Raw genomic sequence first — 27,546 nt, 5'->3', positions numbered from 1 at the left:
TCTCATCTTTTCAAAGTGTCTCGTTGGCTGCTATTTTGGCAATATAATGTAGGGGGAAAGAAGGACAATGCTTAGGGGTACAACAAAAGGAGACCTTTAGAGACTACTGCAATAGCTCAGGCAGGGCTGGTCTTGGTTTGGAATAGGGTAGCAGTGAAGGTGGTGTAGGGTGGTCAGATCCTGACCCTTTTATTTTTCTAAATATTATATATATATATATACACACACACACACACACACACACACACACACACACACAGGGACGCAGGAGCAGAAAGAGAGGAGGACAGAGGATCTGAAGCAGGCTCTGTGTGGACAGCAGAGAGCCTGATGTGGGGCTCAAACTCAAGGACCAAATGGTGAGATCATGACCTGAGCTGAAGGCAGATGCTTAACCAATCGAGTCACCCAGGTGCCCCAGATCCTGACCCATTTTGAGGGTAAAGTAAACAGAGCTGAAGTGTAAGAGAAAGGAAAATCAAGAGTGACACCAATATTTTTGGAGTGATTAATCAGAAGTATACAGTTGCCATTTATTGAGATGGGAAAGACTATGGGAAGCAGTTATCAGTGAGAATATCGACAGTTGGTTGGGAACATCTAAGTTCAATCAGGATTTTGATCACTATTAGACACCTAAGAGAAGATGCAAGCAGGCAGTTAGGTATGTTCTTCTGGAGTTCAACAGGCAGGCCCAGCTGAGAATAGAACTCTAGCAGTTGTCAGCATATATGTGGTATTTATTTAAAGCCATGAAACAAGAGGAATCACTGAGAGACGAATGCTGCAGAGAAGTCATAGAGCTGGACGGTGAAACAACCAACACTTAGAGGTTGCTGAGATGAGGGAGGTTCAGCCAGAGAGACCAGGAAGAGCAGTGATGTAGGAGAGGACCAGGAGATGGTGGAAAGTCAGGGACTCTGAAAGTCAAGGGAGAACAGAATTTTAAGGAGGATAGAATAGTCAACTCACTCAAGTGCTTGTAGATAGATCAAATAGGATGAGAACTGAGATTTGACCACTGCATCCAGAGACCCACGACAGTGACTTTGTGAAAAGACCCATTGGATTGTTGGGGGTGAAAGCCCAGTTGCAAAGGGTCCAAGAGAGAATGGAAGGGAGAGGAATTGGAGGCAACAAATTTAGACAGCTCTTTTGCGTTTTAACTGGAGGGAAGCAGAAAACCAGATGGCAGCTGAAGGGGGATATGGTATGAGGGGAAGGTTTGTTTTTCTTAAATGGACAGACAGCTCAGGATGCCTCACCATAGTTCAGAGTTTAATACTTCTTTATGTTCTACTAAAGTAGCCTCTTTTTGGCTCCAAGGACTGGGCATTTATGACCACATGAATCCCCTTGAAGTGCCCTTTTAAATTAGGCCACCTTTCTCCATCCATATCCCTGGTGCAGAAAAATCATAGATGACAGTCCTAATTAGCTATCCAATCCTACTCAAATTCCTTAGCTTAGAATTCAACAGAGGAAAAAAAAATCTAATGTCTATTGTTTGCCACAGTGAGTCTGGTCCCTTCTCTATACACCATTTCCTCCTCTTACTGTCACCTCTTCAGAACTCTGACCTGACCTTTACCCTCCCATCTCTGCTTATGAAAATTGCAACTGCTCTTCAGGGCCTCACTCACATGTTACATGTTATATGATCCCCTTGTTGATGACCTTAGCCATGTTGCACATCAACTGCAATAGTATGTATTGTCAAAAGCAGTTCTGGCCTAGATGCTGCCCTATGTACTCAACATTTTTGTGTCTTTCACAGTATCTCTCTCAAAGCACATGAATGTGTTATATAAAGATATGTTGGATAAAAAGATGAATAAATTACTACATGCCAGGTCTGCTAACTCTATGTTTACTGCTCTTTCCTTTCACTCTTCTGCCTTTGCCCTTGGTGTGATTCAAATGACTGTCACCTACTCATATTTAATGACAATTCCTAGCACTGTGTCTGGAACTGCATGGCCTAGTATACAGACAGTTGGGGAAATTTCTGATTTCGAAGCAACTCAGAACCTCCTGCTTAGCAACTAGGAAGCTTCGCTTGGAGGAGGTCCCTTATGATGGTAGAAACCAAATTTTGGTTGTAAACTGAAAAGAAAAATGAGATCTCAGAAGTCAAGTATTGCTTTAAATCTTTGTTGCCATTGAGTAGACGAAAGCTTAAAGAAATATTTCTCCTGTCAAAAAACTTTATCTTTGAAGAGCTAGTTTTTAGGGTATTTTGTACTTGTAAAGTTTAATCATAATTCAGTATGTAAAAAATCAAGCCTTGTGCCATTCTCATTAATTTCAAATCAAGTTCTATAGTTTGTCATTAGAATTCTCTTAGGAGGAAAAGGTAGTTAGTTGTCTGCTATTAGTTTTTGCTTAATTTTTATGAAGAGCTTAAATACGTCAGTAATCTTTCTCAACAACCTAGGAAAATAAGTAGAAATCACTAGCACTATTAAAAGAACAGAGAGTTGGGGCCAAAATTCCTTGTGTTTTTTTTTGTTTTTAAGTTTTTTATGCTTATTTATTTTTTAGAGAGAGAGAAAAAGAGAGAGAGAGAGAGAGAACATGAGCAGAGGAGGGGCAGACACAGAATCAGAGGCAGGCTCCAGGCTCCAAGCTGTCAGCACAGAGCCCAATGAGGGGATCAAACTCATGAAACGCGAGATCATGACCTGAGCCAAAGTTGGATGCATAACTGACTGAGGCACCCAGGCGCCTCCAAAATTCCTTGTTTTAACATGTTGTCTGCTGGGCACTACTCATAAGCATTTTGTTGAGAAGGATGAATTATGGTAGGGCATTTATGTTCTGTTTAACGGATTAAAAAAACCACCCTTCTTATTTCTCAACTTGTATTTTTCTCAAGTCTTAAAAACTGTAAACTCATTAGGGAGAGGAGAATATCTTTGGTTTTCCTTAGAATGTTTCCCTAGTGCATGCTTTATATTTGGACTTCAAAAATGTTGACTGAAAGACTAAATTAAAATATTCATCACATATACTTTATCAGTGGGTATTCAAAGACAAGAATGATTCCAGGTATGAAAATGAGAAACGTGTGGAAATCAGCATTTTAGATGTGTAATGTAAGTGACTTTTAGTAAGGAACTCTGCCAATCTTCCTTCAAAATAATTAACATGCAAATTGGAATTCATATTTCATGCCAAAAAATGGTTGTTGTAAAGATGATTATTAGTGTGTGGGTGGTGTTTATGTGGCTGCACAGATGTGTTCAGAAACCTCTGATCTATGTGGCACTCTGAACAACGCAGCCTGTATTCACAGATGAATTATCGTTTACTCCCCTATTATCCTGTGCCACAATTGCATCTTGCATATTTAAACAGGTGTACCAATTTATCCAGAGAATTACATTTTTGAGAAACCAGCTTAATGAATTACTTTGCATTTACAATAAGTAACTTTAATGAACTATCTAAACAAAGGATATACGTTTCCTGGTTAGCCATATAATTAAAGTTTCTCAGGGTGATTAAGTTATGAATTATTTTGAGAATCAAAATATCACACATATACAATGCATGCCTTATGCGAGTTACCAATTCACAAAGGACTATGTGAATAAAAGTATTTGAATGGTCTTTCTTATTTTGAGACTTAGGGAGGGGAGAGACACCTTTTCTTATTCTGGTAATATTTTTATCTAATCATTGAACAAAAAGAATTATAATCTTCTTTCCTATTTGATATTTTATTATACACATGAATATGTAACTGCATATAGCAATAATTGTCAGTTTTTGGAGAACCATTAGAAATTTGCTTCTGGATGTATTTCCATAACAAGCAAATAGGGAGAGGTCTGACTTCTTATGGAAATTTCTTAGTCTTGTTCTGAAGTTTTCTACCAGATATTGGAAATAAGCTTACAAAGTTTTGATTTGTAGATCACTCTTCTTTTCTATTCATCTTTAAATTTTTTAAAATGTTTTTATTTATTTTTGAGACAGAGACAGAATGTGAGTGGGTTAGGGGCAGAGAGACAGGGAGACACAAAAGCAGAAGCAGGCTCCAGGCTCTGAGCTGTCAGCACAGAGCCTGATGTGGGGCTTGAACTCACGAGCTGTGAGATCATGACCTGAGCCGAAGTTGGACGCTCAACCGACTGAGCCACCCAGATGCCCCTATTCATCTTTAATATGAATGTTCAATCACCAAATTCCTTGGTTATTAGCTTAGAAAATTATGGCTTTTTCTGGAGTTGGGATATATTCTTGGGGGAGGAGAAGGAGGGGGTTGGAGAAGGCCCTTACTTTACAGTCAGGCACATTTGGAATGCTAGCTCTGTCTTTTACTAGCTGTGTGACCCGTGGCAAATGATTTAACCTCTCTGCCTCACTTTACTCATGTGTGAACGGCTTCAAAGAGTTGTTTGAGGCACAGCTAGGTATTTTAGTAGTCATTAAGGCAAATGTTGTTCCATTCTTTCTTTTATCTATTAAAATTTCTACTGCCGTTTAGAACAAAATCAAAATAAAATGATCCCAAACAGATAAGACTAATCTAATAAAAATAAAGTATTTGATTAAAGTGATTTTCTTAACTGTAAGATAATTGTGTGGCTTGGAAAGCAGTTCCTTTGAAGGATGTCAGTAAACTATTGTTAAATAATTCATACTATGAATACACAGATATTTTTCATACTATTTGTAGAGAACTTTCCGTCTTAAAATATGCCTTGGTTTAGCTCTCACTTTCTTTTCATCCCACTTACCTCATTTTCCCAGATATCCATATTTTCTGGAGAAAAGCTATGGTAGGGTTGAGAGCAATGAGGACAGTTAGAATCATCTAACAAGAGGTGCAGGAATCTGAAAGCTTAATGTCTTACTTTTACCACTCTATAAAATGGAAAACTTCCTTTTGTTTAACTTTCCCTTCCTTATGGGTAGGAAGGATGGACTTCATCCTTCATCCTTTCCAATTCTGATCTTCCATTCAGTACTTCAACTCTGGATGCTTCTGTAACAGTGGAAAAAAATGTATCTGATTTAATGCTAGATCCAGTAGATCTAGAGTCCATTTGGCAGGTAGGATGGAGTGTAAATCACTACTGGATGAAAGAAAAGAGATAATGTTTTAGATTTGGGACCCTGATACTTAACTAGGCATTTGCATAAAGCCAGGAGAATCAACTGACCAAGAAATATGGATCTGAGATGACTAGCAAAGAGCTTCCTCAATCTAAGAAGACGGGCCAGCATGATGCCATGATGCATGGTGGTGTACATCTTTTTTTTTTTTTTTTTTTTTTTTTACCTTGTCACCCGAGGCCTTCAGCTTCAGACCTGGTCACTCTTCCATTGTTCTGTTTCTCTCCTGCTCCCTTCTTATTTCTCTCTTAAAACCTGCTAAAATGTAAGAACTTGTCAGGGCACATTTGACATAACACCAAATGTCTTCTATTATCTTGTTTTCCCCTGAGTTCTAGATTTCCCTCTCAATTCCTCCATTTCCAGTCCTTCCAATTTCCATTTCAAGCTGTGAGTACTCCCTGGAGAATTTATTCTGTAGCATGCAAATTTTTTCTAGGACTGGATTTTCTGTCCTCTTCTTTCATCCTGGGTGCCACCTCTTTGGCTGTCTCCGTCTCTAATCTTCTCCCGTGTAAACACTTAGCGCATGTGTGCTGTGTCACTCAGTAGGCCTGGGTTCCAGTCCAGACCCTCACACAGGCTTCTGACTTGGACAGTTCTTTGTTCTCTCAAAGCCTCATGTGAATAGAAAATGTACATCTTGAGGATGTGGTAAGGACAGAAATGGAAATTCAATGCCAGAGGGCTCTTTCCTGCCTAAGGCTATGCTGGAGAAATGCTGGAGTATTGCAGAGCTACTGACATCTACATTCAATAATCTGAGAAACTTGGGAAGAGCTTCCAACCCATTTCCATCAGAAAATCTGTATTCAGGGAATAAGACTACTGGTCCACTGAGGTGAACCAGTCCAAGCTGGTCTCCACCCATTTAACAGTCAGACCACACTTACAAACTTCTCTCTCTCTTAAATGACCTGCTTGTGTCCTCCAAGAGAATGTGAACTGTATGCTGTCTTTCTCCATCCAGTTTGAACTTCAGTGGATGCTGATCCACTGTGACCCACTACGCCCGAGGAGAGAAACCTGCCATGAACTGCCAGCTAGGATAACTGTGAGTCATTTGACCACCTGCAAAGGTCACTGCCACCCAGCCTACCTCTCACCACCTCCTCAAACACCCCACCTCCTCATTCTTTTTCTAAAGAGTTCAGGCTTTACTATACGGACCAGATAAATTTCAAGGAAGCACAGGTCCCACCCACAGCCTGGCAAGTACAAACTACCTCGGGGGTGTCTGGTTCTACTTTTGGTGGCTTACGACCCTCACTCCTCCTCCCCAAACACCTTTCCAAGAACCCTTGAGGTCCGTTCGCTGCCCACAGTGGACCGGGAGAGACTACACTTGGGCAGACCCGCAGAGGCAGAGGCACGCGTTCAGGCCTTGCCAGTGAGGCGGCGGGGAAAGGGTTAAGGGGGACTGTTGTCATTCTATCCGTCCTCCAGCCGCAAGCTCTCCTCCAATCCCCAGGACCCTCTCCAGAGCCATTCATAAACAGGAGTAAAGTACGCCACCCGGGCCAGGCACCTTAGCAAAGACTACTCCTGGGGGCGCTTTTTTTTGTGTGGGGGGGAGAAGTGCCACTTAATGCGTGTGACGGGTCCGGAAGCCTAGCGGGGCGGCAGGAGACACAGTCCGTGCAGGGGATTAGCAGAGGGTGGCGGGCATGGCCTGGACAGCAAGGGATCGAGGGGTCCTAGGACTGCCACTGCTGCTGTCTGGGCTCTGCTTGTGCTTGGCTCAAGTAAGTTGTGTGCGAGTTCGGGGGGTGGGGAGAGCCTTCTCACTTTCTCCCGGTCTTTTCCTCTCCAGGTCATCGAGACCACCGACCAGGTAAGCGGAGGGCGAGATGTGTTTGCAATTTTCAAGTGCACGCAGGGAAAAGTGGAGGAGCAGCCGTCGCGGGAGGTGTGGGGAAGGCGCAGGGCTTTCCCTGGGCTCTGCAGCCGCGTTCTTCCCGCAGCCTTGAGCACCTGCAGCGAGTACCCTCGGAGTCGGGGACCCTAATGACCCTCCGGTCATCTAGGAAAGGCGTCTCCTCCTCGACTGGGCCCCAACACTGCAAACAGAAGCTCTGAAGGCCATGACTTGAGACCGGGGTTTAATTGTTAGCCTGGCTGCTTCTTAATTCCCGCACCCCGCCCCTCTAGGACGCAGTCAAGGGCAGGCCTTGCTGGAGAAGGCGGGAATTCAGGCTAGCTGCGCTAAAGCTCCCTCTCCCGCTCCACCAGCCGGTGGTGGCAGCACTAAACCGCGAGTCCTGCTAGCGGTGCCCGCCGCTCTGGGATTGGAACCGAGCGGCCATGGCTGGCATCAGTCAAAATTTCAGCAATTTCCCGAAGGCTCTGGCATCTCCTCCCTCCCGCCGGGAGAGGACCAGGCGGGGGCGGGTGAGCCCAGCCGAGGTTTGAGGTTTCACTTACAAAGACCCCATTGTAACCTGTCTGGTCATTGGAGTTTAGAAAAACAAAGTTTTCCTTGATGAAAGAAGCTCCCCCCTCCCACACTTTCTTATTCTTTTAAATTAGAAGAGAAAAAAAAATTCCCACATTCCCTAAGCTACATGCTCATACTATTTTCAGAAGCCAGTATTCCCTCTAGCACTATCAAAGCTTAGCTGTTTGCAAGCTGTTTAGCGTCAGTCTCAAAGTTGGTGTAATTTTAAAGCAAGGTGCAATGACCTTATGCAAGAACAGTGTCACTGCAGGTAAATCTGAAATGAGGCCAGGCCCTCCCTGGGTTTCAATGCTCTTTTGCCCCACTCCTCCCCAGTTTTCCTCTAGTATCCCCCCCCCCCGCCCCGATTTTCACTGGAAGTAGAAAGATTTACAAAACGATCCGGTTTTGTAAACAAGGATCAAAGAAATCTATCTGAGGTGGAGCGCCTCCATTTTGGGCAGTTCATTTTGGCCAAAACACTGACTCTCAATTACTAATCAAATCGAGGTATTGAATGACCACCATTTTCATTACTGCATCCCTTAAAAAAAAAAGGCATCAGGCCTTCCCTTCTTCAAGACCCCCTTTTGGTTTAATTTTAATGCGCTCTGTTGGGGTGAGGCCCTGTGACCCCAATGCCCACCTTAGGGCCTGCATCTTGCTCTAACCACACCATTAAGCCTCATTCAGAACGTGGTGGAACCAGAGAAACCTGCGGTCGCTTGGGAATTTCATACATGTTTACCAGGTTTCAAAACTCCCTGCTCCAATGGGAAGTGTCCTTACCGCGTGGAGGTGGGGGCCTCAGAACATTGCATTCAGTTTCTCCTTGTTGCCCAACGTGCTCCATTAACCTGTATATGCTGTTTTTGTCAGAGAGGTCCCCCAGGCCAGCAGGGTCCCCCCGGGCCTCCGGGCCCCCCTGGAGTTCCGGGCATCGATGGCATCGACGTAAGTTTCTATTTCCAGTTCTCTGTTCCTCCAGTCCTGCCTTTTCCTACCCTTTCTCCAGCGGGATGGGTTTATTTTTGACAGGGCTAGATGCCCGCCACCTAAAGGCGGGATAGGACTAGAGTGAGAGCTGGGGTTGGATCCTAGAAGCCTGGAGATTTTCAGAGGGATGAGGTAGACATGCTCAGTTGTCCCCGTTGGTCAAGAATCTCCACCATTTAGCTTTACCCTGTCCCCGTCCCCGATTTGTGCGGTGAACACGTGTGGGAGTCTCCCCGCGGGCTCCCTAGCGCCTCCCACTCATGGACTACTCTTACCTTTTCTCCTACCCCTCTAGGGTGACCGAGGTCCAAAGGGTCCCCCGGGCCCCCCGGTAAGTTAATCAGCGCATTCGCGCTTCCTTTCCTTCCTTTAGACGTGGTTTGCACCACGTGAGCCCCAAGAGTCCCAACTTTGTATCTTTCTCACTCACTGCCTCGCCCGCTCCCCGCTCAGGGTCCTGCTGGAGAACCGGGCAAGCCAGGAGCTCCGGGCAAGCCAGGCACTCCGGGCGCGGACGTGAGTAGGCGTGGGTGCACGGGAGCGCGCGCGGGGTGGGGGTGGGGGTGGTGCAGGGGAGGGAGGGAGCAACGTAGAGATACGCCGGAGGGGTGCAGACTGCGGGAGTCCACGCGGGAACAGGGCTTCCGCCCCGAACTGGGCCTTGTACTCCACGCACCTTCAGCAAAGGGTCCTGAGAGGGTGGAGCTACCTCGCGGCACCCTGGGTTGAGCCTGCAGCGCTGGCGGTACCTCCTCTCAGAAAACGCCCGAGGGTCCGCTTCCCTGCTCACCCGCCTGCTCGCTTAGCCCCACTTCCGGCATAGGGGGTGGTGGAGGGGGTAGAGTCTTACCCGGCTCTGCGGGGGCTTCTTTCCCAGGCACTAACTACATTAATTTAGAAAAGGACCTGCAGGCCGGGAAGGGGTAGAGTACTCCTAAGTGCTAAGGAAGAGGAGAAAAAAGATACCTTTGAGGGGAAGTCCTGGAGTGGGAATGTGGGAGAGGGGCAGAGGCAGGGAAATGGCCAGCACACATAGAATAGGCAATTCAAAACTCGTTTTCCCTCTTTCCTTGTTTTCTTGACTGGCATCACTGACGGAAACAAATTGAGTATAGGGTTGCTTGAAAACTGGGAACCAGCAACCTTTCTCCAATTTACTCACCTCCACACCTCTGCCTCCCCTCAACTGAGGAAAGCTCATACTGGCTTGTAGGATAAACCTAACCAGTAAATAATACTTTCTCAGACTCTCATGATTTCAGGACTCTCGGCTTCCCCTGTCTCTATGCGCTGGATTAATACTTATTGAGGTCCTACTACAGGCCAGCCCCTGACTTTAAAACTGGGATACAAAGTGAGGTAAAATAAGGTTTTCTGTTCTCAGAGAACATACAGTGGTGCATTCCTCAAGTTATCCTTCAAGTGATCGCTTTATGTTGTTTCTGAAACCCGAAGACTTTTTCTAAATCAAAGAAAGCACCTGAAAACCTATGATTATAATTCCCAGGAATTTTTGACTACAGAGTAAGACATTTTGAAGAAAAAAAGCTAGATTTTAGTGGTTATTAAGATATGCTTTCTTTATAAAAGATTCCCATTATGAGGGTATTTGTCTATGTTATTTAGTACTTTAGGAAAGACTTTGTTTTACATTTCAAAGCCCTGAGTTTGAACTTTCCTGTGTGATGCACGAGGCAGTGCAAGAATCCTCCAAGAACGAATATTTGGATAATACGAATTGAATATCAAACTAATATTTGTATAATACAAATGAAATTATATAATTTGTTGGCTTTCAAGCTCTTTCCGACGCACTGAGTTACTTGAAACTGTCACATCATAATAGAAAAGTCTGATACATACAAGGCCACTCAATAAACCAGTAGCCCAATATGGGTTGGATTTATTTCTGCATCCCTATGAAACTTGGACCAGTCTTTTGTGTAAAAAGAAAATTTATGATTACATTATTATTATTATTAGTTTTGTGGTGGTTGAAGCATAAACTAATCACCTGGTCTTCTCTTGGTAATGAGTTGAAAGAATTTCAGATAGAGGGTTAGAGTTTTCTGTGCTTCAGTTAACGGTGCTTTTGTAGCATGCTCAGCCTGCTACAAATTCTTCCTTACCTTTTACCATGAGGTCATAAAGACAACGCCTGCTTTTGCTTTGTAAAGTAATTCCTTCTCTTCAACAGAAATTTTGGGGTAAACAAGTGAAGGTGCTTCAAAATCTCTGGAAGTACCATGTAGTTAACAATGACAAGGAGTTTTATCTTCGTCTATAGCGGCAGTATCGTAGTAAGAAACTCATGTGTGTGCCAGCATTGTAGGCCTTTCCTAGAACAAAAGTTAACTATACTAAGCAAAAAGTTAACTACACTAATTGTATCTGTGTAGAACTTTTTTCCTCAAGTACAGTCACAGACATTATTCCCTTTAACCTTACGATAACCTAGAAGGCAAGTTCGGCTAATATTATTTTTCACAGATAAGAAAACTGAATAATTTTGAGGACAACTGGTTTCCTCAGGGACCCAGATTTATACAGTGGTTAAGATAGTGAAAGAAACTAGATTTCTTCATTTTTAACCTTACTCTCTCTCCAGATAGTTTTGCCTCATGCGGATACAAAATGAAGATCTTAAATGGATGAATAATCAGAGAAAACTGAGAGAAAAGGAGTGATAGTGAATTTTTAGTATCTGAATTACCAGCCAAGAAAAATGATTTATAATTAATATTTTATAATTATTTGTAAACATTGGTACGGTTCTAACAGATTTTGAAATGGAGCCATAAGGGAGTTATAAGATTCTGGCTTATGCTATTCTTTGGCTCCTTTGACATGTTAAACAAGTCTTTTACCTTGAGACTACACATTGAGAATAATGAAATATCAGTAGCTGGATCAGATTGATGTTTGTTTATCCCTGAACATAGGGGAGCTAAGTAATTAGGAGAGCTTCAGTGATCTTTTCTTGTCAGGTGAACCTGAGTGTAGTGGTGGGACCTTAAACCTCCAACCTCCTTGTCTTCTGCTCTTTGGCTCATTGCAAAGCTGTTCTTTTTGGTAACGTTAACAAATGGTTAATGAGATGATGTTTGGAAGAATATAGAAGGAATGTGATTTAGAGGGTAATTATCCTAAGTGAAGTGGATTTTTTGACAGAAAATGTAAAAGACTCATGGCAAATATGCTTGTAGAATTATGCCTCGAGTCTCACAAGCTGAGTAGTTGGAATGCTGGAAGGAAATGACTGTTGAAGGCTGGTGTTCTCTGCCAAGCAGTAGCATGAAAGTTCCAAACACAGTCAGCTTCAGTATCGTCCCATATAGAACTTTATCTTCATAAACATTCATATGAAAGCAATGAAAGCAATTCTTTCTGCCACTGGTATATATATATATATATATATATATATATATATATATATATATATATATATAAAACCTTGGTTATAACCTTGCACCTTGCACCTAAAGGACAACTGTGTTATTATCAATAATCAATAGAGATATTCTTACAGGCTCTATTTGCTGTGACACGCTCAGTGAGCTTTGTAAAATAGTGTTTTATTCATTCTTATAGCATCTGTCTAAGATAGGCAGAAGAATAATTAGAATTAAATACAGGAATTATGGTTAAACTATGTCACTTAAAAAAATTTTTTTTAACGTTTATTGATTTTTGAGACAGAGAGAGACAGAGCATGAACAGGGGTGGGTCAGAGAGAGAGAGGGAGACACCGAATATGAAACAGGCTCCAGGCTCTGAGCTGTCAGCACAGAGCCTGATGCAGGGCTCGAACCAACGAACTGCAAGATCATGACCTGAGCCGAAGTCGGATGCTTAACCACTGAGCCACCCAGGCGCCCCTATGTCACTTTTTATAGGAAAGAGGTTAGAACATCCTCTGGATGTATTCAACTACTATCCCTGGCAGATGTTATATGATTAGAATAGTGAGTTATTCAGGAATTATTCTGAAAGGTCAGTGTAAGTGGAAATAGTCTGACATCAAAGATCAGTTTGATGATGGGGCGCCTGGGTGGCGCAGTCGGTTAAGCGTCCGGCTTCAGCCAGGTCACGATCTTGCGGTCCGTGAGTTCGAGCCCCGCGTCGGGCTCTGGGCTGATGGCTCAGAGCCTGGAGCCTGTTTCCAATTCTGTGTCTCCCTCTCTCTCTGCCCCTCCCCCGTTCATGCTCTGTCTCTCTCTGTCCCAAAAATAAATAAACGTTGAAAAAAAAAAAAAAGATCAGTTTGATGAGAGAAATGTGAGGAAGCCGTGAAATACAGAGCCCAGGTTATTCTAGGATAGTATCTAGAATTTTGTGTGTTCATTTGTTTGCAGAACCCTTTGTGAATCAGGTTTTAAGCTCCCAGAGGGCAGGGAACGTGTCTTATACTTCATGTAAACTCTTTACAACATCTATAGCAGTGCTGAGCATATAATAATGATGATAATAAATAGCTAACATTTATTCAGGGCACACCCCGCCAGGTACTATTTTAAGCATTTTGCTTATATCATTTTATTTTCAAAATTATCATATCAGATAGATATTAATATTATGCCTATTTTGCAGATCAGGAAACTGAGGCACTATACAGTTGAGCAACTTGTCATGGTTGTACAATTAATAAGTGGCAAAGTTGGGGTTTGAACCCAAAATAAAGATGATATAGAGGGATAAGTGTAATATCCTTCCACCTAAGATGCTAATCTAAATTAAACATTAAGTACTCATGTATCGAGTATGTGTTAGATGCCAGGGGAAATGTTCCAGGATTATTATAATGGACATATAGTCCTTGTCCTTATGGAGCTTATGCTTTTCTACATAGCTGTTTCATAACAGAGTTCACTGTAGCATCTGACACCAAAACGTATTTCCAATTTAATTCAGAGACCTTCCTAGTGATAGACATATTTTATCATGTCATATAGAAGATACTTTACATAAGTGGTAACCTGGAAGCAGCCTTCATGTTGTCCAATAATTTACTTGGTTCTGCTTTATTTTTATGCAGTTGAAACTCTACCATATATAATAGCTATTGTCCACCAATCTTGTCAGTTATTCCAGTCACAGATTGAAGATTGTTAGTTGGTTGCATGTGTGGGAATTGACCAGGATTGATTTTGGAGGGCATTCACAGGAAGTGGTAGTTAGAGGTTCTGTTAGTCAGATATGCTCTGAGGTATGGAAAGTCTGTGTGTCATATGTGCCTCCAGAGAGCGCTCCTGTCTGTATGGTTGGTTTGCTGAAATACAATAGCCAACATTCCATTACTACAGGTGCTCAGCAACTAAGATGCTGGGGCTTGTTCCCAGATTACAGTGTTGTATTTAGACTAAGGTGATTGAAAGTCAAAGTTGGTGAAAAATTGTTTTATGTGTGTTTAATAATGTTCTTTGGTAAACTTCCTGTAATTAGCATTTTCAACTTTTTTTTTTACTTCCTTTGATTCATTCTTTGGAGTTATGAGGAAAATGGATTAATGTACAGAAATGTAAAAATGGTGGCCAATGAACTAGTTTTCAAGCATTTTAGTGATATTTATGAAATGAAAACATTTTAGTGATATTTATATAAACTATGAGCGATTAAATATGCATTTTGGTGATCCGTTTTTAAGTTGGGCTTTCATATTTGCAAGGAACTCCTCCCTTGATTAATACCATTTGAACCTTTTTCAAAATCTTGGTAATAGTTTTGTAAGATGTTTATGTATGCATGCACATATGTGTATATATGTATATCTCCATATCTCCATCCATCCATATATATATATATATATATATATATATATATATATGTACACACACACACATACACATATTTATCTTTGGCAAGGTATATTTCAAGATTACATTATAAATGACATCTAAAAGTGTCAAAGAGTAAAGAAAAAATTTAAAAGATGCATCCTCACTAAATATGGAAATTCAGGTATACATGTAGTATTATTATACTTTATAATGTATTTTATATTGAGGGTGATGGTAAGAAAAGTACTGGTAGGGAAAATGAGAATGTTTAGAGGATATGCTTTAGTAACTGCTTTAATATTAAATATGACAGATATAAAACGTGTTTTACTGTAATTGGCTTAAATTCTATTACCAAGTGACACACATTAAAATATATACTTAATTATACCTATTATTACTAAGGAAAATAATGTAGAAACAAGCATGCTCTCAAACATTTTATTTTAAAGGTTAATGTTCTTCAATAAGCAACTGTCATTGCTGGAAGATGACTGGAGGACTTTAGATAGCTATAAGGCAATAATGAGTTTATGTTTAATTCCTATTGAAGAAACATTTTATTAACTCTCAAGACACCATTAGAGAGTTATAGAGACATATAATATTTTTATTTTATAAATGAAGTGAAGGAGGTGCATAAGCAGGGTAACTGACAGAGCCAAGATCTGTGGTCCCATTAGACTTAGCTATTAGAACGCTATAATTGTTATATTGCATTTTTCCAAAGTGGAAACAAAAAATACTAAATTATTGGACCCAGTGATAAACAATGCAATTAGAAGGAAGCTAGGAGCATGATAAAATTTATCAACAGAAATTAACAGTCAGATTTAATGTTAAACATTACCTTTGAATGAGAGTACGGGAAGGTATTTCTTTGTAAATATTTGCATCATACAAAAGTTACCATTCTGTACATAATTAATAAACAAAATGCAATTATGCACTTAGGGATTTGCCTAAGGATGCTATAATAGTTCTAACATCATCTTGCTTTGTTAGGGGTTAACAGGACCTGATGGATCCCCTGGCTCTGTGGGACCAAGAGGACAAAAAGTAAGTTAGCCACCTGTTATTAATTGCTGGTATTAGATGCTGAAGTATAATTTTATTGTAGTGTTTGCAAATCAACTGAAAGATTAGTTATGAAACAGTGGAAATACACTTGTTCAACTAAAATCATGTTTTAGTTGAATTAAGTTAAATGAAAAAACACCAAGATGGGGTATTTTAATGATTTCAAAATTCATGTAATTTACATATTTACATATCCATGATACAAGGGGCTAAGTACAATTAAGTTATTTTTATTTTTAGGGAGAACCTGGTGTTCCGGGATCTCGTGGATTTCCTGTAAGTAATTATAAAGTGACAGAATTGAAAATCTCCTACCTTTTCTGTCATTGTGAAATTTTTTTTATTATGTGAAATTTATTGTCAAATTACTTTCCATACAACACCCAGTGCTCATCCCAAAAGATGCCCTCTTCAATGCCCATCACCTCCCCTCCCCTCCCTCCCACCCCCCATCAACCCTCAGTTTGTTCTCAGTTTTTAAGAGTCTCTTATGCGTTGGCTCTCTCTCCCACTCTAACCTCTTTTTTTTCTTTTTTTTCCTTCTCCTCCCCCATGGGTTTCTGTTAAGTTTCTCAGGATCCACATAAGAGTGAAAACATATGGTATCTGTCTTTCTCTGTATGGCTTATTTCACTTATCATCACACTCTCCAGTTCCATCCACGTTGCTACAAAGGGCCGTATTTCATTCTTTCTCATTGCCACGTAGTATGTCATTGTGAAATTTTTAAATGCAGTTTTTGACATAATATGCATCACAAAGGAATTCATGACTTTTCTGCTATGGTAAGCAATCTATGAGTAGAAAAATTTTAGAGAAATTTGAACGCACACTATAAATACATGTGTCTATTTGCAGGTAGTTTTTCCCAATAGACAACTCCCCCTTTACTTCCCTTGATAGAAAACATTTCTTGCATAATAACAGCAAATCTAAATATGCAGTATTTAGACCATAATATCACACCACTTTCTTCACAACTGGTTGTATCTCCAATGAAATGTCAACCATCAGACATAATTACCAGCCTAATCCTCTGGCTAGTCTTTTCCTGCATTGCCCAATCTCACAATTTGTGTTATTTCTTTATCTGTTAGAGGGTTTGGTTCTTAGGCTGCTTTTCCTTTCCATTTGACTCTTTGTTCCTCTTTTGTTCTTATCATTAATCTGTATCTCTCATCTTTGTTTTCTATTTGCACTGTTTTCATGGCCATATTTCACTGTCTGTCAACTTTTCCATTATAAACCTACTTTCAGAAGTGAATAGCTTTGCTGGCCTTTCTCCCGTATTTTTTTACTCAGAGCTCAACATCTTATAGAGATGCCTTTAAAAAAAAATTAGTGACATTTGAAATTTGTCAAACATCTAGATCTATGATAATGAAATAATTTATTGATTACTTTGGTATTTTCAAGCATGACACTTATTTCCCAAATTGATTTACATATTAAAATGTTCAAATAGGAGTAATTCTTCAAATGCCTTGAAATGCCTTGGAAAAGCCCCACTTATTATTATAACATACTGCTCATGTGAAATTCTTGTTTGTTTTGGCTGCCTAAATAATTAGAAATAATAATATCATTATCATAGGGTGTACATTGATTCTACTAAATGGTTCATATAGGGATGTTTTAGAAAAGGAAGTCTAGAATGAAAAGTTAACATGAATATGGTATTAGAGATAGCTGTGGATAGAAGTTATTCCAGCCAATGTAGGAGAGAAAGGAGTAATAAGGATTCCCAATTGGGGAATGTTGAACCTGGAAAGCAAAGATAGAGAAAAAGGGATTCTAGACAGCTGATGTTCAGTTTTATGAAGTTCAACAAGCATATAGTTAGGGTTTAGCATATACTAGTCCCTGTGGTAGGAAATGAGGCTAGGAGGATGAATAATATGTGGGGTCAGTCCTTGATTATATGCAGTTCAGTGTTGCTAAAGAGAAATAAAGTACAAAGGAGAGGGAGATGAAGTAACTAGCTCTAAGATCAGATTTAGGATATCAAATTAGGATCCTGTCATAAGTCATTTCAAGAGTGACACCATTTTATTCTCACTATCTACTGGATTTGTCTAGAAACATAGTCCACCTGTCAAAAGAACGTGGTTTCTGGTCCTTTCCTCCCGCCTCCACCTGCCCCCACCCCCTCTTTCTGTGCTGAATGTTTGGGAATTTCCAAACATCACATTATAAATTATAAAGCACTACACTGTATTGCTTTTAAGGTAGATTCCTTATAAAACATGATGAAAAAAATCTTTAAACTTAGATTTAAACTGATGTGCTTCTTTGTGAGTGATGCTAAATTCTCCTGAGGGCAAGTGTGGATGACTACTTTACTTTGATTTCTTACAAGAACGTTTGGAAAAAATATTATTGGTTAGCTTAGACATCAAAGGAATATTTGAGGTGCTGAAACAAACTTCTTCCGTAGGAGTAGAGCCATGTTTGCTTTTCTTTATCCAGTCATTTCTTTAGAATGAGCATCATGTTATTTAGTGACAAAGTTTATACTTTGTTTTTGAACTGAATTATGTCTGTCTGTATTTATACTAAGTTAAATCACATACCATAACAATTTTTATTTTAATCTTTTAGGGCCGTGGTATTCCTGGACCCCCTGTAAGTATCATCTCTGGGTGTGTTTCTACATAGTCTATAACAATGGCCAATTTCTCAGCTCCCAAGCTTACTCTCCAACTGACAGTACCCAGTGGTATTTATAGTGTCCTACATACATGATCTTTGGTGGCTACTGTGACAGCACTTCTATCCTGCTAAACAAAAAATTTTGTTGATTTTAGAAATTTCTGTTCCTTTCTAAGTAATTAAAATTTAGTCAAATGAGTTATTATGTTATTGGAAACCAAAGCTAGCACAGATATATAATTCTAAATCAGTTGTTTATCATATTTGATATCATTTATGATAGATTGTAAAAAACATCTATAAGTCACCACATCCCTTTACTTATTTAGAATTACCTTTTTTTAAAAAAATTGAAGTATAATTAACATACAGTGTTATATTAGTTTCAGTTGTACAATGTAATGATTCAACAATTCTGTAGACAACTCAGAGCTCACCACAGTAAGTGTGCTCATCATCTGTCACCAAACAATGTTATTACCATCTTATTGACTTGTTGACTATGTTCTCTATGCCGTACTTTTCATCTGTGACTTATTTATTTATAACTGGAAGTTTATACTTCTTAATCCCCTTGATCTATTTCATCACCTCCCTCCTGCCCCACATCCACCTTCCCTTTGGCAACCACTAGTTGTTCTCTGTATTTAAGAGTTTGTTTTGTTGTTGTTGTTTGTTTCTTTGTTTTGTTTTTTAGATTCTACATATAAGTGAAATCATATGGCATTTGTTTTTCTATGTCTGAGTTATTTTACTTAGCATAATACTACTTACCAGGTCCATCTGTATTGTTGCAAGTGACAAGATCTTACTCTTTTTTATGGCTGAAAAATATTCCATTGTGTATATACATACAGGGTCCTCCTGGGGCAGCAGGACTCCCTGGAGAGCTTGGCCGTGTTGGACCAGTTGTGAGTACACACTGCATTTTGATAGACATTTACTGATTTAATAGAAGACGTTACTCAGAAGGCAAATTACCCTAACTGTATATTTTCCCCTGCAAATCCAAAAAATGGCAGATGAATTTCATTCCAGTTCCTAAAATTGATGGGAACCATGGATAATAATGCTACCTCATTTTTGTAGAGTGATTTTAATTTTTTTTCCAAGGCTGTCAGCTAAACTTTTCTTCCCAACTTCCAGAATTAGTGATCAAATCAGGAGATGTCACCTCCATTTTATAGACTCTCAGCCAGAATTAAGGTCCAGTGTCTTTTGTATTAGGCTCTCTGCATAAAATGAATAGCTGAAAATTATTGCCAAGTGTATTTCTGTTAGGATCATTAAATTATAATTGAACCAACAGAACTTAACATTAGGCAATAAAGAGCTGAACTTTATAGAAGAAATTGTTGGTAATAAATTCTTGATGTTACTATCCAATATTTCAAAAATGTTGAAGTAGTGACATTATGTGGAGGATAGATAATTGTAAATGCATTGAGAGTAGGAGCCATGTATTATATATTTTTTCTTGCTTCTCCATATGTCCTACTATTTGATAAAATTATTTACTGAACAAATGAATATGAAATGGTTATAAAGTTAAAATAATTGTAAGATGCTTTTGACATCTTATGGTAGAATATTCAGAAGGAAAACATACACAAGGAGTAAACTGTGGACGTTAGGGCGAATTGAAACCATTTTCATTTGAATGGCTTATTTGTATTTAGCCCTCTTGGATCTCCTGTGCCATTTGCAAGACAGTATGGTGATAGGCCAAGTAACAGCTTGTGGGTAAACAGTACCCTGGGAGAATCTGGCATTGCAGAGATTAACCTGCCATTCCATAGCTTCAGGCTGGCTGCAAACCTTCTTTTGCCACCATTATCTGGATGGTACTAGAAGTACTGGCTGTTTCAGTTCCTCTATAAATCAACTAAAAAAATAGGTTGTGTTTCCAGTTTGTTTCCAGAATAAAGTAACCATGCTGTAGAAAAGAATTGGCTTTGCTTTTCCCCCCAAACTTCCTTCTGCCTTGTTTTATTACTTTGGTGAGACTAGCTCCTTTATTCTTCTAGTTTTGTGGAGCTAATTGGATTATGGGCCACCCATCGATTTTAGTGGCAGGTCTATGCAAGACTGAGCTCTGTAGGGGTTTCTAGTAATATTCTCTCATGCCTTACCAGTTTTATGCACTGCGTTTTGACATGTGTATAACCACTGTGTCACAATTTTCAATAACTTAGGGTGACCCTGGGAAAAGAGGACCACCTGGCCCCCCTGGCCCCCCAGGACCCAGTGTAAGTTATTTGCAGCTTGAATTTTCTTGTGTCTGAGAGTTGGAATTAAATAAACCCAAGAACCAAAAATGGAAGTACTTGTTAATTGAGTCATCATCCTAAAATTCCAAAATGGCTACCAGTTTTTTTCCCCCATTCAGAACATGGGTCTTCTTAGGACAGAAAAGTAGAGGAATAACAATAATTTAAAAGGAGGTTTTCTCAGGGAATGGCTTATTCATATATTTGAAGTCCTTTGACTTTTGTGATTTCTCAAATGCTCAAAACTTGGATGTATAAAAGGAACATTTTCAAATGAACTAGTTTTTACAAAGGATTTATACAGTAAGCAATTTAAAAAATAGGAGTTAAAGTAGGAGATAATTCATATTTTAAATTTATATTTGGAGTACCCCATATTTTCTATTCTTTCATTTTATATCCCTTCAGTCCCCTGAAAGAGATAATATACTGAAATTTAGGGGTCTCCAAAATGAACATGCCCTACAAGTCAAAATTTTTAGAATATTAGCATATTATATGCAGCTCTTTGTTCCTTATATTTTATTGAACAAATATATTTATTGTATTTTTGTTTGATGAACTTTCAATTATTAGTAGGTTTGAATTACATATTTAACTATATTCTTAACCTTAGTATTTTCTTTACTTTAGGGAACAATTGGTTTTCATGATGGAGATCCATTGGTAAGATGTTTACCTTTGAATGAAATACAGATTAAGTCAAAGACCATGTAATCTTCAGGTCAACTCTCCTTAAAATTACCTTGCTGGAATATGTTGTATTTCTGTTTTACTTTACTTGGATGGTGGAACAATCCATAGAACTAGTGGACTGGTAGTTTGTATACACTCACATTGTAACTGGTTTTCATTATAGAAATGATTTTGTTTTCCCATAATCTCTTTACTTTATGGCTTTCAACAGAGTACCCCTCAATCTTAGAAGATAGAAGCCAAACAGTTCCTTTGAGACTTGTTTTACTTACAGAGTGATATTCAGATGATGTTGGTAAACTGTACTAAGTGCAATGTTAGCCAATTTGACAAGGGTATGTGGACCTCAAGTTACAGCTATTCTAATAGAGGGGAAGGGGAAAAGGATCAGGTTGTGGTACACTAGATTGTCTGGAAACATTTTATTTCTTTAATAAATTAAATCTGAAATAAATATGGCAAACTATTAACATTTATTAAATCTGGATGGTGAATACTCTGTACTTTTCTGTGAGTTAGGAATATTTCTGATTTTAAAAATGAAATATTGAAAAAAGGGGTAGTCAGAGTTATTTAATGAATATAATTATATTGGGATTCTGTAGCTAGAATCCCTAAAAAAATACCATTTTGTCATAAAGGGAGGCTCTAATTTATGCTCTCCTTATCTATCTCTCTCTCCCATTGGCAGTGTCCCAATTCCTGTCCACCAGGTCGCTCAGGATATCCAGGCTTACCAGGCATGAGGGTAAGAGAACAATTTCAGTATTTTATATTCAAGAGTATTATCCATAGAAAAAATAGAGCCTTTCCTGTAAGCACTGGCCTTCCTGGTGAAAGACCACATTCTGATGGATTAGGCAAGTCTGTGTTCGCTTGTTCTGCGGCTTAGTCTATGGTCCTTCTTCAGTCCTAGGAACTGCGGCTGGTGGCCCTGGCAGGTAGTCCTATGGAGACATGGATGTTTGATCACACAGTGCTTTTGTCGTTCGGGGAGGAAATACCCATACAATGTATTGGCTTGAGAGACTCTATAACACCAAATGAATGTAGAGAAGTTTGCTTCCTATTGAGGAAGATTGGGGGTAATTGCACACATAATGTATTTGAAACTATTTTGGTTAAGAAAATATAGGGAATACTGTGCATAATAGGCAAGAAAAAAGACTTCCCAAAAATGTTTTCTCTCACTCTATATCATAGTTACTTCAAAATTTACCATAAAAATAAAAAAAATATTAAATGTTGGGGTTAGGTGGGATTTTCTCTAGTCTATGAGTCTGAAATTATTTTGAAAATTCCAGACCAATGGAGTTGTGCTATGATCTGAAAGGCCCCAGGGCACTGCTTTTCCAGTCATCCTTTTCTCTAAGGTTAGTTTTAATGGGTTCCCACAACTGCAAAAGATTTGGTCCTGGATTGGTGTCTTATTTTTCACGAAGACCTACACTCTTGGAATGAGAGTGGCTTTGAGAGTGAAAGCTCTGATGTACTTAATTTTGGAATGTTCATTTCCCATTTGCCTCATGTTACCACCAAAAGCATACATATGCTTAGAACAGGTGGCCAGACAGGAAGAGATAGGAGATTTTCTTCTCATGCTCTGCAGCTTTCACTGACTGCCCTTTATAGCTTTCCCTTTGCATCTAAAATTGTGTACAAGAAGAGGTGGAAGTTGTGCATCTGGGGAGATCCCTTCCACCTCCATGAGGTACAGAGGAGGCAGAAGGGTTTTCAGAGCAGCATCGAGAGAGCAGGAGATAGCCAGCTGAGCTGGGTCACCTTTGGGAAAAAAGTTACTGATGTTGGAGAAGACTTAATGCTCTTACCCCAACTATGAAAGGATGTTTAGGATAGAGGGATCTAGGGAATGGCCAGCAATACATCATGTTGCTGAACCAGAGAATAAAGCTTTTGCTATTCTAGAACAGTGTTTTTCTATTAACTAAAACTTATATTTATCATCTACAACAGTCATGTAATACACATGGCAGTATTAAGGTCATTTAAGGTAGTCATTTTCCTTGTGACGTAACCTTTTTCTGTGTAGCAGAAACTGACACAGATTTAGGGAAGCAAGATCACTTTATGAGCCTTCTGACCAGTTTCCGTAACAAACCCAATACAGTTATTTTTAAATTAATTAATTAATTAGTTAATTATGCATTTTTAGGGTCATAAAGGGGCTAAAGGAGAAATTGGTGAACCTGGAAGACAAGGTCACAAGGTAAGGAAAATGAATATATAGTGGGTAAGTTGTGATTAGGAGGAAGTGATTACTTTTATTACAAGAAATTATAGGGAATAATAAAGCATATTTTATCCTTCCTTTTCAAATGATGATTGACAAGTTTTCAGTAGATGCATTAATATTCTAAGTATAATATTCTAATGTTGTTCAATTGTAAAAAACAGTAACTCACCATACATTTCATTCTTTCCTGTGTTGCTACCCCTTGCTTTTCTTTTGAAATCAATCACACTCAGCTTTTTTCCTTGATGCTTTTGATAGTCAAACATTATTCAGCTAGTTTTCCCACTCCAGTAAACAAAATTTTATGACATGTGTAAAATTTTATGAGTGTTGCTGACACGAGCAAACAGGAAGTTGATAGCTGATGGCTTCTCATCTTAAGTTCTGAAATAATTTGTTTCTGACTTCATTTAAATAGAATTTAGATGTTGAGTAATATGGGAGTTAGTGATAGGACTTCTGTTATTGTCTGGATAGAAACATGGCATCCACAGCACAGCCTACATTGGGGCTGGCATGCCCTGCAGAAAAACCAACATAGAAATTTAAAGTAAGGTGACTTACTTGCTTTTTTTTAATCCACTAATGTCAATTGCCTTTAAGTGTCTAAGAATTTGACTTTCTGCTTAATAAAAGTTTTGTCCCTGTTAATTGTGTAATGTTTTACAAAGTCAAACTGTTCTTATTCATGCGGGTTTTCTAGACTTTGTAGACTATGTCCTTCTACACCTTAATGGGGTGGAGGCAGAAAATTAGTCTTTTTCTTTGGAGGTGCTGGAGAGGCAATTTATTAATATCATCAGGCATTAATATCCTTGAACTCTTTAGCTAAAATCAGTCTGTTGAGCAACCTCAGATAATCAGGATAAGTAAGCCCATTTTCTGTTCCTTATTACAGTTTGGTCATTTATTTTTAAAGTCTTTTATTGCTTAGGCACTGAGTAATTAAGGCATTTTATTTATCTGGAATGTAACAGCTGGGTTAATGTCAAATTGGAGCAAGAAAAAAACTGAGTACTTCAGAAAGTTTTCTGCATGCTCATTCCTCCATTAAATCTTAAAATTCACAACCAAAAAAATCCAACAATTATTTATTAAGTTCCTGCTGTGTTCCAGGGTTTATTCTAAGTTCCAGGGGCATAGAAATGAAAAAAAATATGTCCAACCACGGAGACTGGCTAAATTAAGTATGGCATGTCCATATAATAGAATATTATCTAACCACCAAAGAAAAGGCGTGTAAGAATATTACAGTGCACCAAAAGGTTTTCATGAGGTAACAATACATGTATTAAGGCAGATATAGTAGACTTCTGTTATTTTTGATGCCATCCATACCTTCTTCCTTCTTTTGGTGGCCCCTTTTCTTTGTGGAATTTTTACAACCCTGTCCCATGGGCTTTGCGGATGGAGCTGTCAGTCAGAGTATTTTCCTCCTCTTCCCCAGAAACCAATAGTTTTGATACCTATACAAGTCAGTTATCCAGACTCTCAAATATGGCTTTGTTTTCAATGGGGAACCTGAAAACTGTTTTGGTGTGTGACATAACTGGCCAAAATTTTATTGGTAGGTGTTGAAAACTCCTTTAATTTATTTCACTTGTTTTGTCACTTACATCTCTCAGTGGGTGTCTTTAAAAACTTACATATAAAGATAGGATGACAATAGCTCATTAAAGAATGAACCTTGAAAGGGTAATAGATGCACTGAACTGTAAACTTAAAGTGGATTCACAACTCTGCCTTGAATTTACAAATTAGTTAATAAAGATTTTAAAATTTGTTGATAAATATAGAAATGAATAGTCAAAAATCTTTCTGTAAAATGATAATAAATTGCTGTTCCTAAATTTGTCATTTAATGTCAGGGTTATTGATTAGTTGTGTGCTATTCATCTGCTGGTGAAATATTTAAATCAAGTGTATTAGTCCAAGGTTTACCAGGAATCTGTGGGAAAATATCCCAAACCTTGCTAATGGAAACTTACTGTGCACATATGAGTCACTGTTGTTTTGATAGGTAGAGAAATATAAGTAGCATTTAATTGTATGCATGTGTTGATTACCCACTCCAATAGCTAATTCACTGGCTTTCCCATTGGGACAGCCTCTCCTCGCCATCAATTATATATTCTTATGGAATATAATCTGAATATAACTATGAGACTAAAACCACTATGTAATACCCTCATAATTCTTTCAAAAATCAAGTATAAATGATCTAGGCATAACTTAATTCTTTGTATTATATGTCCAAAGTTTCTATATTAATATTGCTATTTAATTTGCTATATTTCTGTGTGTATATGTGTGTGTGAAAATCTCTTTAAGGTATGGTCTGTAGAGCAAGAACATGGGTGAACTGAAACATGTAATAAAGAAACAACAGAAATTGATTTTTATCTAATATTATGTACATAATATTAAAAATGGAAAATTTTTCTCATGATTAATTTTACAATTTGAGATATCCATTACCACAGGAAATGTAGGGCAGTATACTTATTGTAAAAAATAAAACCTTCGTCAGAGGGAAAAGTAAATTTTTTCTCAGAGTCAATAAAGTAATCTTTCCATAAGAAACAGCAGTTGAATTTCTCTTCAGAATATACTAACATTTTAAAGTATATCAGAGGTTATAAGGTTAGTATCAAAAAGTCAAAACAATAATTAGTTAGAAAACAAAATGGAAGAAGATTCCATTGGCAATTGCTACCAAATAGTCAAGATACCTTAGAACAAACTTACATATTCAAGACTAACATGAAGAAAAGAACAAAACTTTATTGATTGAAAGAAAAAGATTTGATTAAATAGATACACTCAGTTCTAAGATAGAAAGGCTCAATTTTGTAAAGATTCTAATTCTTTCCATTAATTTCTTAATTTAATGCAGCCCTAATACAAAGCAGGTAGTATTTTTGTGAAGATCTTCTGAATAATTCTAAAGTTCATCTGAAAGAGTAAGCATGTAGGAAAAACTGAAAAAGAGTAACTATCGATAAAAAATAAAGGTAAAGGAATTCTGTCTGAGATTAAAATGTATTATGAAATTGCAATAATTAAAATGTTGTGGTATTGGCAACATCATACAACAGATCAGAAAAGCAGAAAAAACAGATCAGAAAAAACAAGTGTATTTAACAATTTAGTATGTTAAGGAAGAATTTTCCAGCCTGTGGGGAGAGATATCTGTGCGGAGATATCCTTCAATAAATGATATTAGAGAAAGTGGCCAATTACCAGGAAAAAAGAAAATGACAGATTTCTATCTTATATTTTACATTAAACCAATTAAAGATTTCTATGTAAGAAATTAAACTATGAAACAACTAGAGGAAAAATACAGATGAATATTTATGTATTTTTGGGGTGGAGAAAGCTTTTCAATGGGTGACATCAAAGGTAGAAGCCATGAAAATAAAGAGTGATTTAAATACTTTAAAAAATTGTATATGGCAGAAAAATTATAATAAGAAAAGTTTAAAATGAAAATCACAATTTGGGGTGCCTGGATGGCTTAGTCAGTTAAGTGTCTGACTCTTGATTTCGGCTCAGGTCATGATCTCACAGTTCGTGAGTTCGAGCCCCACGTTGGGCTTTGTGCTGACAGCACGGAGCCTGTTTCAGATTTTCTCTCTCTCCCTTTCTCTCTGCCCCTCCACTGCTCTCTCTCTCAAAATAAATAAATTAAAAAAAAAAAAGAAAATCACAATTAAATAATGTTGTAGTTTATAGAAAAGTTTGCATAGCATGATCATATTTTCCTAAAAATACACCCCCACACACACAATACACACTTGGAACATGAATGTATGCATATTCTCTCTCCGTCATTTCCTCTCCCACCCCCACCCTTTTTTAGAAAAGCATCTAAGATGTTACAGGTATTTATAGTTGAAAAGTGGGATTTGGGTGACTTTATTTGTATAGTTCTCTGTATTTTCTGAATGTTACACAATTAATATGGATTATTCATATAAACTAATTTAAGAAAGTACAGTAGCATAACTCAGGGGATGCCAAATGAATTTAAAATGTGCTGAGTTACAACGAGCCTATATCTATCTATGCTCATTTGCTGCAATAACATTTGGAGTGCTTTCTGTTGTTTCTTAGGGTGAAGAAGGTGACCAGGGGGAACAGGGAGAAGTCGGAGCTCAAGGACCTCCAGTAAAGTATTGTTTAAAAATATTTAGGATATGCAAATATTCTTTTTTCATGACTTTTGGAATATTTCATGTTTAGCATTTGAAT

General features: G+C 38.4%; 1 protein-coding gene across 1 annotated transcript in view; it reads left to right on the top strand.

The window, feature by feature from the left end:
• COL9A1 (collagen type IX alpha 1 chain) overlaps positions 1-27,546 on the top strand; it is an 89,205-nt gene that overhangs the window by 15,258 nt on the left and 46,401 nt on the right. The window contains exons 6-19 of the mRNA XM_043593172.1: positions 6,098-6,181; positions 6,941-6,961; positions 8,444-8,518; positions 8,856-8,891; positions 9,014-9,076; positions 15,343-15,396; positions 15,658-15,693; positions 18,019-18,042; positions 18,927-18,980; positions 20,265-20,318; positions 20,973-21,005; positions 21,727-21,783; positions 23,209-23,262; positions 27,409-27,462. Of these exons, the coding sequence (XP_043449107.1) occupies positions 6,098-6,181; positions 6,941-6,961; positions 8,444-8,518; positions 8,856-8,891; positions 9,014-9,076; positions 15,343-15,396; positions 15,658-15,693; positions 18,019-18,042; positions 18,927-18,980; positions 20,265-20,318; positions 20,973-21,005; positions 21,727-21,783; positions 23,209-23,262; positions 27,409-27,462 (699 nt within the window). The remainder of the gene's footprint in view (positions 1-6,097; positions 6,182-6,940; positions 6,962-8,443; positions 8,519-8,855; positions 8,892-9,013; positions 9,077-15,342; positions 15,397-15,657; positions 15,694-18,018; positions 18,043-18,926; positions 18,981-20,264; positions 20,319-20,972; positions 21,006-21,726; positions 21,784-23,208; positions 23,263-27,408; positions 27,463-27,546) is intronic.

This window comes from Prionailurus bengalensis, chromosome B2 (genome assembly GCF_016509475.1).
Source record: "Prionailurus bengalensis isolate Pbe53 chromosome B2, Fcat_Pben_1.1_paternal_pri, whole genome shotgun sequence".
NCBI lineage: Eukaryota > Metazoa > Chordata > Mammalia > Carnivora > Felidae > Prionailurus > Prionailurus bengalensis.
Note: the sequence above shows the minus strand (reverse complement) of the source record. Positions and strands in the feature narration are given on the sequence as shown.